The sequence below is a fragment of the Brassica oleracea genome, chromosome C6 (genome assembly GCF_000695525.1).
Source record: "Brassica oleracea var. oleracea cultivar TO1000 chromosome C6, BOL, whole genome shotgun sequence".
NCBI classification, from domain to species: Eukaryota; Viridiplantae; Streptophyta; class Magnoliopsida; order Brassicales; family Brassicaceae; genus Brassica; species Brassica oleracea.
Window position 1 is genome coordinate 37217405 of NC_027753.1, and position 10206 is coordinate 37227610.

The 10206-nt window shown below is 41.0% G+C and overlaps 2 protein-coding genes across 3 annotated transcripts; both read right to left on the reverse strand.

The window, feature by feature from the left end:
• Positions 1-6: 6 nt before the first annotated feature.
• Positions 7-1153, reverse strand: LOC106298209 (transcription factor MYB1R1). Its single transcript, XM_013734288.1, has 3 exons — positions 803-1153; positions 458-666; positions 7-289 (listed from the first exon to the last, which is right to left on the reverse strand). Exons 1-3 carry the CDS (start codon positions 1047-1049, stop codon positions 14-16), a joined length of 732 nt encoding a protein of 243 aa, XP_013589742.1. The 5' UTR covers positions 1050-1153; the 3' UTR covers positions 7-13.
• A 1237-nt stretch (positions 1154-2390) lies between these two features.
• On the reverse strand, positions 2391-5806 carry LOC106298197 (pentatricopeptide repeat-containing protein At1g74850, chloroplastic). Of its 2 annotated transcripts, none has more exons than XM_013734275.1 (4): positions 3826-5806; positions 3363-3677; positions 3179-3286; positions 2391-3102 (listed from the first exon to the last, which is right to left on the reverse strand). In XM_013734275.1, exons 1-4 carry the CDS (start codon positions 5796-5798, stop codon positions 2766-2768), a joined length of 2733 nt encoding a protein of 910 aa, XP_013589729.1. In that variant the 5' UTR covers positions 5799-5806; the 3' UTR covers positions 2391-2765. The 2 variants fall into 2 exon arrangements, with proteins under 2 accessions (XP_013589729.1, XP_013589728.1); XM_013734274.1 differs by having other exon boundaries at positions 2391-3105.
• Positions 5807-10206: the final 4400 nt, after the last annotated feature.

The following is a 10206-nucleotide window of genomic DNA, read 5'->3' on the forward strand; positions in this document are numbered from 1 at the left end:
GGGGGGGGTTTCTCTAAGCAACTCCAATCGTGTTGAATGCTGAGTGCCTTGAGGAAGACGGGTCATTAAGATTAGATGAGGCTAGTGTGAGGCTGAGAGAGATGGGTTCAGGCCTTGCTTGAAAAGTAAATGGAACCAGATGGTTCCTTGATGCATTATCACCAGATGTTGGTACCGGGAACTCAGGAAAGATTTGCATAACCGGGTGTATCTTGATCTCAGGTACAAGAGAAGATGGTTGTGACATGTTCTCATGCATAAGCATCTGATCTTTTTCCATGGGCATGACCTGATGATCAAACAAATCAATGTTTGTTTGTTATGCTTAATGTTTTATTAACCAATAGTCACCCATATATAGATTCTCTATCTTCAATACTTCTTTAATTAAGTTTTTTTTTTAAACTAACAATTTATATTAAGGCCAAACAGCTGACTTAATCAGTAGAGACGTTACCGTGTCAGTTGTCATGTCAAAGAGGCTAGATCTTCGCCGGCGACGGTTGAGATTACTTCGCCGGAGGAAGTATTTCTGAGCGTGACTAGCTACTTGCGTAGACGTCCTGCTCTTGACAAAGTTTTTAGATATTCCTTTCCAATCTCCTTTCCCTACTTTCTTCAGCCCAAGCAAGAACAGCTTGTGCTCTTCCTCTGTCCATGGAACTCCTGTTTCAAAAAAACAAGACAAAAGTCAACATTAAGACAAATCTCTAATCAATATAATCAGACAAAAGCATGTTTTCTTCTTTTTTTTTGTCTTTGACAAAAGCATGTTTAGTTACATCTAAATCTAAGACAGTACCTCGTTTCCTCTCTCGGCTAGAAGAGATCGGAACAGCGTCGTCCGCGGAGGCGTAACCAGAGGAGGTTTTGTTCTTTTCATCCTCGGCGATGATGATCTTTGGGATCTCCTCCGTCTGCTCGTACTCAGACAAGTTGTTCAAACTCACACTCTTTCTCATCGGATCAAGAACCACCCTGACACCAAACAGCATGATCTCTCTACTGATGCAGCCTGAATCCGACGAACAACTACTACCATCCGCCATGTTATTACCCCGGAGCTGGTGGTGTTTTCCTTCTTACAGCGTTAAGGAATCCAAAGTACAAAGCAAATAATGGTAATGGAGATGGAGTGGTGGTGGTGTTGAGTCTGTGCTTTGCCTTTTATAAGCCAAAAACCACGTGCTTATTTCTTAAATTATTGCATGTTGTAGTTGCTGGTGATGGAATAATATGACACGTGTAGAATTACTATTCGTCTGTGTTATCATTCTATCTTAACCTGCCTGTCTCTCTACCCATTTTTCGTTCGGATAGACTTTTTTTATTTCGTTGCTGACTAGATATCATAGGTTTATTAAGGTCTCCAGCTATTCTTTTGGCTCAGGATATCTTATTGTATGTATCAAAAAATGTTACAATATGCAACTTTTTATGTAATATATTACCCTTGTAAATTATTTATGATAAAAATGTAGGGTTGTAATTGTACTATACGAATCTGGTCAACTCAATGTCCCTTCCTAAGCGCATGCAACTTGATGTTAGAAAAATAGTAAGCTTCTGAAATGATTCTGTACTCTCTACTCTTATAATATCAAGTTACAGCTACAACCTAGTACTTTATTTTATAAACAACTATATCTTGTCTATCCTTGAGTAGATCTCTAAAAAGACCTTGGAGACAGGTAAATCCTTGACCTTGGAGACAGGTAAATCCTTTCTGAATTTATAAATAACCTATACAGAGTACAAATATAACAAACATTATTTCATCTAACTAAATTTTTTTGATAGTTTAGTTGATTGTAAGATTAATTTCTAAAATGGTGTTTGGACCTAATTTGACTATAAACATCAAGAGCATCATAAGGTGTTTGATCATCATTCATTGATCATTCACAACTGCAAGTTTGCAACATTAACTAAAGAGGTGATACTTAAAGAATGTTAGGATAAACGAAATGATCACAATAATATAATGTTGTTTATTTTTTGAGATTTATAGGGGAAAAAAAACTAAAAACTATACAGATAATTTTGGTAAATAGTTTTGGAAGACAGCAAAAACACAGGAGGCACTAGCATCGGATAGAAAGCAAAGACACCATTATTTTTATGCACACAAAGTGCAGACCTAAGAGTAGTGTGTAAAGCACTAAAGAAGAGCTTTCCTTTCTCCTTTATTTTTCTTCTTTTTTTACCATTTCGGATGAGAAGCCTGTTGTGACTTGCCTAAATCAGAAAGAAAGCAGATGAATCACACAGACGGAGAATCTTGCACAGCAACTAGTTAATTCTTTATCTTGGGTGGAGTTGTTGTGTTCCAACTTGGTCATGGTGTGTAATAAGTTAGATTTGGAGATAGTGACAGACCATCACAGATGTGACAAGCAAACACTAGATCTTTGATACATTACAACAGCATTTAGCTTCACAGTAGTAACCAGAAAGACATGAAAGAAAAACATACTATGGCTGCAAAATCATGGATCTGACTAACAATTCCATCAAAAGTATAGTTTGCTACGTACTTTTACATTTTGTAGCAATCACTTCTGCATATAAACTAAGACAACCACTTATCTTCTTCCTATATGGACTCTTCTGTCTATCAGAGGCTGACACTACTGTTTGGCACGACAACATATTAGCATGGACGTGAAGTGCAGGTGAATGACTAGAAGCACGGTTTTCACCAACCAGTCAAGATCGAGAAAGACAGAAGAGGCCTTTGGTTGCTGGAAATTACGCCCACCGGGTTAAGCTGGGCTTCCTGCTAGTTCTTTTTTCATCTTAGTTCTTCTCGGGGAAGAGTTACCGCCGCTTTGGTTCGTGTCACTGCTTGTTGAAGTTCTTGTTCCAGCAGAAAAGATTGGCGAGTTTGTTAAAGCGACTAGGTTACTTTTTTGGGACTCTTCTGAAGTTGGTTCTTGAGTAGACAGCAACTGCTTGAGCTGAGATCGTTGGCACATAATGCGACCTCCGTTCCATCCCGTGAAGGAAAACGACGACGAGACATTATCCTGCAAGAAGGAGAAAGCAGCTTTCGTGATGGGAGATTCTCTTGCAGCAGAGCTTTTCTCCAATTGTCCCCGTCTGCTAAATTCAGAAAGTAAAATAAGTTACAGAAGGAAGCATCCTGCAATGCGCTAGCCAACATCAAAGTACTTACACTGAAACAACAACAGCCAGTTGAGGCAGATCCTGTCCCTTTACAAGCATATCACTTAGATCATTTAGCCAAACAGATAGCGCCGTGTACATTCCGCCCTCTGACATTCTGCAGAACATTGAGAACCAAGAATTAGATTGACTGGTACTCAACCAACGAAGCCAGCGTAGGGATCTTAACCTACCTATGCACATCAACAGACCACACAAGTTTGTTTCTCCGGAATAACTCAGGGAAAATTCCACGTTTTGTTGCCTCATTGAGTACCCTTGCAGCTCGCTCTTTCTGGCCCAGCCACCACAAAGCATCTAGAAGAGCATTGTAGAACCTTATTCCCAAACCACATCCTTCTGAACTGAGTTTGTCTAAGACATATTCCACTATCTGCCAATTTGAATCATCATCATAATCTCCCTTGATCATTTGCCCGATAACTTGATGAATATTTGATACTCTGTTTGAAAGCATCTCCTCCAGTAACTCATTGGCATCGTCCCACCTGAAAACAAAAAAGTGGAAAACGCAAGTTAGTTGCAAGAAAAGCAACAAGGGTGCTATGTTACAGTGGCATGTCTCTCCCATGCCTGGCCATGTAGGAACACAAAAGACAACATAAGATAGAGCGTCATACTGGTGAAGGCACTAACCTCTCCGTTTTTCCATAAACAGACAACATCATACAGTAGCACATGATACTGGGTAATATATCAGAAGCTTTCATCTCCTCGAACTGCTCCCTGCACTCATCAACAAGTCTTGCACAAGAATACACATTCAAAACAGCCTCAAGCGTCCTTTCATCAGGATCACATCTTGACTTCTCCATATCTACATATGTCTTCACGGCCTCTTCAAATTTGCCTCCTTGCTTGTAGGCTTCTATTGTCGCATTGAAGGTATCTCTGTTCCTGGGAATACCAGAATCCACCAACCTAGACAAAATCACCTCCGACTCCTTGAACAGTCCTCCCCTTGCAAAAGAATACAACAGCGAGTGGAACGTCTCAATACTTGGATTGCTTCCCACTTCATGCATAGTGTTAAAAGCAACAATCGCTTCTTCATACAAAGCAACCTGCCCAAACGCTTCAATAACCCCAGTGTACGCCTTGGAACTTGGCACCACATCCTTAGCCGTCATATACTGCAAAATCTTCCTCGCATCTTCGTGTAATCCTCCCTTCCCACAAGCAAATATAATACCCTCGTATGTCTCCATATCAGGTTCAATATTCTCCTCCACCATGTCATGGAACAAAGTCACCACCTCCTTGAAATACCCACCTTCCCCAAAAACATCTATCAAAATGTTGTACGTAGCGGCATCAGGATCCGTATTGCTAGATTTCATCTCGAGAAAAAGCTGCCGAACATCATCATACCTCCCACTCTGTCCAAACAAATTCAGCAAAACACTATACGTATTCGCGTTAGGCGTACACCCTGCCGCCTGCATCTGATGGAACACCCCCATCGCCTCCTTAATAGAACCAGACTTAGCATACGCCTCCAACAACACATTGTAAGAAGTGATATCCGGCAAACTCCCCCCTGAAGCCATCTCACTTAATAAATCAGAAACTTTCTCTAACCTCCCCAGCTTCCCAAACGTCTCAACGAGATGACTGTAAGTCGTTAAATCCGGAACAATCCCACCGTCATTCATCGTCCTAAACACCATCTCAGACTCATCCCCCAATCCTCTAATAGCACAAGCGCCAAGCAGCGTGTTGTAAGTCACGATATCAGGTTGTATCCCTTCATGTCTCATCTCCGCAAACAAACCTAACAACCCTTCCCAATCCAAACCCCCTCTAGCACAAGCATTTATCACAGTGTTATAAGTCAATATACTAGGCGATATCTTCTCGCTCTTCATCCTCTCGAGAAGCTCGAGAGACGTCTCGTAACGTCCGTTTCTACCGTAAGCGTTAATCAACGCCGTGTAAGAGAACACGCTCCTCGCGACGCCTTGGCTAGGCATTTCGTCGAACACCTCGAGGCACTTGTCGAGCAAGCCTTCTCTTCCCAGCAGCGAGATCATGATGGTGTAGATGTGCTCGTTGGGCTTGCACCAGATCTGCCGCTGCATGTACTTGAAGAGGCGGAGGGACCTCTGCCAGTCGCCGCGGCCGGCGAACTCCTTGAAGACGAGCGCGAAGTCGTTGAGGGAGAGCTTGTTTTTGAATATGTCGAGGCACCGAGCGATGCTGCCGCGCGGCGGGAGGCTGCTGAGTTTGTTGATTAGCGATTCGACGTCGTAGCTGTACTTCCCCTTCTCGACGGATACGGAGGGGTTCCCGAGGACGAGATCCTTCGTCTTCGCGTTGATTTTGGCGACGGAGGAGGGCTTTTTCGCGGCGGAGAGGAAGCTGAGGCGGTTGGGGTTGCTGGAGAATCTGCGGTTTCCGGTGAAGGTGGGGTTCTGGATGAGGAAGGAGAGGTGGTGGGAGTTGGGATTGGGGATTGCGAGGTTCATTTTCGAAGTCTGTGGAGTTGCTTGGAGATTTGAGATTAACGGCTTGCTCAGTAAGTTATTAGATGAAGAGAGGTTTTTTTTTGAAAGACGAGTTTTCTCACCCGGAAGAGGTTTCTTCTCTCGGTGAAATGGCGGAAGCATGGAAGGAGAGGGAGGGCTTGAAGAAGACACGTGGATTCTTATTGTGGATAACAACAGTCTCGATGAACCAACCGGTTTTTACTCGGTTTATATGATGCTTGCCGGTTTACATTTGGTTAGATCGAAATTGGGTTGACACATTTGGCGCTTAAGTTAAGTATCCACAATAAAATACTTATGTTTTAACCCATGATTCATTCACCTTGTTATAAATTATAAAAAACTAGCAGAGGTCCACACTAGGACAATAAGCATATCAATCTCTTAATTATATATCAAGACGGATACCTGAAGACCTCATTCATATGACAGCTAACGAGAGTGGACTAAATTGATACTATAGTTCAAGGTCTCTTCATAGGATGGCTACATCCATGGTGACATGTGCAGCGACTCATTAGACATTTAGTTATAAAGAAGAAGCTTAACTTCTTCCACAAAGAAGAAGCCAAGAAGTGGCGCTAAGTTAGGTGATGCAGCTCCCACAAGTGCTTCACCGCAAGTGCCGAACCATCAAGAAGAAGCGCCTTATACGTTGTCCATGTCCTAGTGTAAAAGATAATGTTCTCAGAACTGAAACCATTAGGTGCAGCCATCAAATCCCCATGTCTAACCTTAACCAAAGGCTTCTGAGACAAAGAAACTTGAGCAAGCTTATGGCTACTAATTCCTCCTTACGTTAATATACTTCTCTTTCTCTTTGTCTACTATGTTCTCCTTATTGTTCCAACAAGACAAAATTGCAGAGGAACCCAAGAGTGATGTTTGCAAAGTTCCATGATTTAAGAACTCCCTGAGGATCAGTGATAAAGGTCTGGGTTCCTCGTAAGCATCTTATGTCATCTTCATCGGCAACCATCGCATGACAACAACAGAGGAAGAAGATGAACATAGTAGTGATGATTAATAAAGGTAAAAGCTTTGTGGGGTTTGAGCCGATCTCCATGGATGAAGTGTTCAGAGATTTGATTATTTTGTATCTTCCAATGGAGCAGAGAGAAAGCTGCAACTCATACGAGAGCTGTCGGCGAATCCTAGTTCTAAAAGCCTAAAGCTGCTAAACCTAATTAAGTCGCAGCTCGAATAACAAAAACGAAAAATTGCCTAAACTGTTCAAAGTGCTAAGTTTGTTGTGTAAAAAGTTCTCCCTTGTCCATCTCGCCTAGGACTCCCTATATACTCCTCCAAAGTCGGTTTTAGGTTCTCCCTTTCCGCCCTTAAGCCGTCATAGCTCAAAAATGGAGATATTCCGATTTTCCCGATCTTCGTGGTTATCTTTGGAAACTTCACATTTATCCGCGGAAACTTGACATTTATCTTGCCTTACGAACCAAGCATAAACCGTCATAAGGCTTATGGGTTTTCGGTTAAGAAATCGTAAGTGGGCTTTGAGCTGCGTTTTAGGTCTCTTTGGGGCATCTTTGACTCGAAACGTTTGTTACGGTTTCTTCGATAAAAATGAACTCCACGCGGTTTTTATCGTAAAGTTTGATTGATGACTTCAAGTGATGAGAAACAAAGAATTGTTTAGCCATGGCCTACGGGAGATAGCATTAAAGAGTAGACGAGAGAATGCATGGATTCGTGTCGTATCGACGTTTTGGAATAGCTCGATCGCTACATAACGACAAGCCGTGTACGTGCTCGATCGCTACGTAGCGACCGAGCCGTGTACGTGCCTGGTCGCTACGTAGCGACCGAGCTTGGTGAGAGCTCCAGAACATGCTACCTCGCAAGCTTCAAAGACATCGAGCAACACCCCTAGCCGAGCGGCCAAAACCAACAACAAACGTACCCATGTACACGAACCACCGACCAACAGACCCTGTCTCAGGGAAAAAAATCGAACTACATCATGACTTGATCCCTCGTTGAGAGTACGTAGGTAACTCACGACACGAGTCCAGTCACCCTCCAACTACAAAAGCTCGAAGTAAGCATACCGCAGCACCCGGGAAACAACAACACGACAATACAAAAACTGTCTTCTTTTCATAAGTCTGTAATAAAACAAAATCCAACATCTTAATACAGTTCTTAGATATCGCAGCTCGAGCATATCAGACTCCCTATACCTACAAATCGCAAAACCATCACAATTGACCAAAAACCAAGACCTTGATCAAGCCTTCGGTTGCGGCCAACTCCGCCAACAAGCGCGACAAAGCTAGATAACAAAATCTTTTGTTACACCAAAACAGTCGATAAAAGTATCTACAGCAGATCGACTCACAGCCCCAAAAGATCGGTCTTGCACGAACTCAAAAATAACAACAAAACAAATCGGGACTCACGATCCACTCTTTATTAATAAATGATAAATAAAGCAACAAAAGCGAAAAGGGAAAACATAAACAAAAAACCCCTAAAGCTACTCTTCGATGTCGAATTCTCCATCCTCGAACTGACCACTCGAGCATTTCGTCACGTCATCCGCACCGTTCGCCGCAGAAGAGTCCCTAGCAAAGAAATCTTCTGGCAACTTATTGTATTCGATCCTATTCATCAATAAAGTCCATTTTTGCCTACTAGAAACTGTTAACATCGTTGTGTTCTAAAGATATTGTTGCCTACATCTTTTGTCTTCCCTAGATCAAGCTCCCGATCACTATCAAATACTTAGTGTAAATTTTAGGTTCTACACATTTCACAAAAGGCCTCTAATGTTACCATAAGAGAAGAAAGTTTGTTTATCCGCTATAGTGGATTAACTGAGGTCTTTTATTGTGTTGCAGCTTACACTCATAAAGCATCTCCGGACTGTATATATGTCACTCCTCTCAGAATGAAGAATGTCCTCAGCGAAGAATATATGCATGATGCATCTAACCTATTACAAAGCTTAAAATGTTACAGAGCTGAATACAAAAAAATCACATGAACTAAACTTTATTACGGAAAAAGGGTATTACCAGGCAATTTTGACATTAAATTGAACCCATGCTCAGGCCCGGCTCTGGCCGCTGGAGGTGCATTTGGACAGGGCCCATTTCATTTTTTGACTTTTTTCAGCTAAGCTTAGGGCCCTAATTTTTTTTAAAAAAAAATTGTATGAAAAAATGGACCTCAAAATTTTTCTAGCACATGACCCAATTTATGTTTGAGACGGGCCTGCCCATGCTAAGAACGTCCTAACCGAAGAATGAACATATGTATTTTACCGGTAACTTCAATCCAGCTCTGTCCCCGAAGCTTTTTAACATCATGTATTTTCATCGAGCTCCTCAACAACGCAGAATCTTCCTAAGTTCCAGAAGAAGTATGTATGCCACAAAGCAGTACATGAATTGTAGAGTTAAAAAGGATCGATCTTTGGAATGATATGCACAACTTTTTGAGTAAGATCAATATTTCCTTGATTTTTACAGACATAGAGTAGAGTCTTCCACACGACTACATCAGGTTCCAACTTCTTTTCATTGATGAATTTATCAGCTTCATCTAAATTTCCATCACGAGCTAGCAAGTCGACTAGGCAAGAGAAATGTTCTTTTGTCGGTGCATTCCCGTGTTTACTTTGCATGAATGATCAAGTCAGCTTCCACCAACCCAACATGATTACATGTAATAAGAAAACCGAGAAAGGTTACATGGTTTTGGTTCCATGCCTGAACTTTTCATTTTCTTGATAAATGTGAGAGCTTCTTCTCCAAATCCAAATTGTGCATTTCCAATTAACAAAGTGCTCCACAAAACTATATCTTTAAAAAATTAAGACGGCTATATAATTACATAATCTAAAAAAATCATATTTAACAACAGTGTAAAGCGCGGACGTGCCCCTAGTTTAATATATACTAAAATATCACATCCCAACCCAAACAAGACCCAAATAATCACATTTTCTTTCATGTAGTCAGTTGATGATGCAACAAATTGTTGGAGTGTTTTCAGGTCAAATAGAAGGTTTAAAAAATCAAACGATGCCATTGCATGTCAAAAAAACTTTAATGAGGTAATAAATTGAACTGTGGGCAAGTAAAAAAAGCATTAAAAACATATATAAAAATGAGAATTCAGCCAAAAGAAACCTCAACTTTGTACGAATTGCCAAAAGAAACATAAATTTTTGGGCTCACCAAAAAAACACCAAATTTTCATTGACTTAAAAATTAATTAACAATGTTTTCGCTGACTTGCCAATTTAGCACGCCGTCAACAAATTTAACAGAAATATTTGACGTCGTTTATTGTTGGCGTAAAGTGAAACGACGTCGTTTTCAAATGATGTAAAACGACGTCGTTTTACATGATTTGAAATTAAAAATATGTAGACCTCTGGATTCGAACCCAGGTTGGTTGGTCAAATGGTAAGGTATTTTACCACTGTGCTACTGACACTTTCAATATACTTCCTAACATGTTTACTTTTATTTGGTACATATTAAATATAAAAAATTCTCTAAAA

What these genes read in the sequence shown, in the direction of transcription:
- LOC106298209 (XM_013734288.1), bottom strand. Translation starts at nt 1,049, where the DNA reads ATGGCGGATGGTAGTAGTTGTTCGTCGGATTCAGGCTGCATCAGTAGA. An exon ending in TAGCCGAGAGAGGAAACGAG is followed by an intron (nt 667 to 802) that starts GTACTGTCTTAG and finishes TTTTTGAAACAG; the next exon opens with GAGTTCCATGGACAGAGGAA. An exon ending in TTGACATGACAACTGACACG is followed by an intron (nt 290 to 457) that starts GTAACGTCTCTA and finishes TTTGATCATCAG; the next exon opens with GTCATGCCCATGGAAAAAGA.
- LOC106298197 (XM_013734274.1), bottom strand. Translation starts at nt 5,798, where the DNA reads ATGCTTCCGCCATTTCACCGAGAGAAGAAACCTCTTCCGGGTGAGAAA. An exon ending in GTTTATGGAAAAACGGAGAG is followed by an intron (nt 3,678 to 3,825) that starts GTTAGTGCCTTC and finishes TTTTGTTTTCAG; the next exon opens with GTGGGACGATGCCAATGAGT. An exon ending in CTGGCTGTTGTTGTTTCAGT is followed by an intron (nt 3,106 to 3,178) that starts GTAAGTACTTTG and finishes TTCTGAATTTAG; the next exon opens with CAGACGGGGACAATTGGAGA.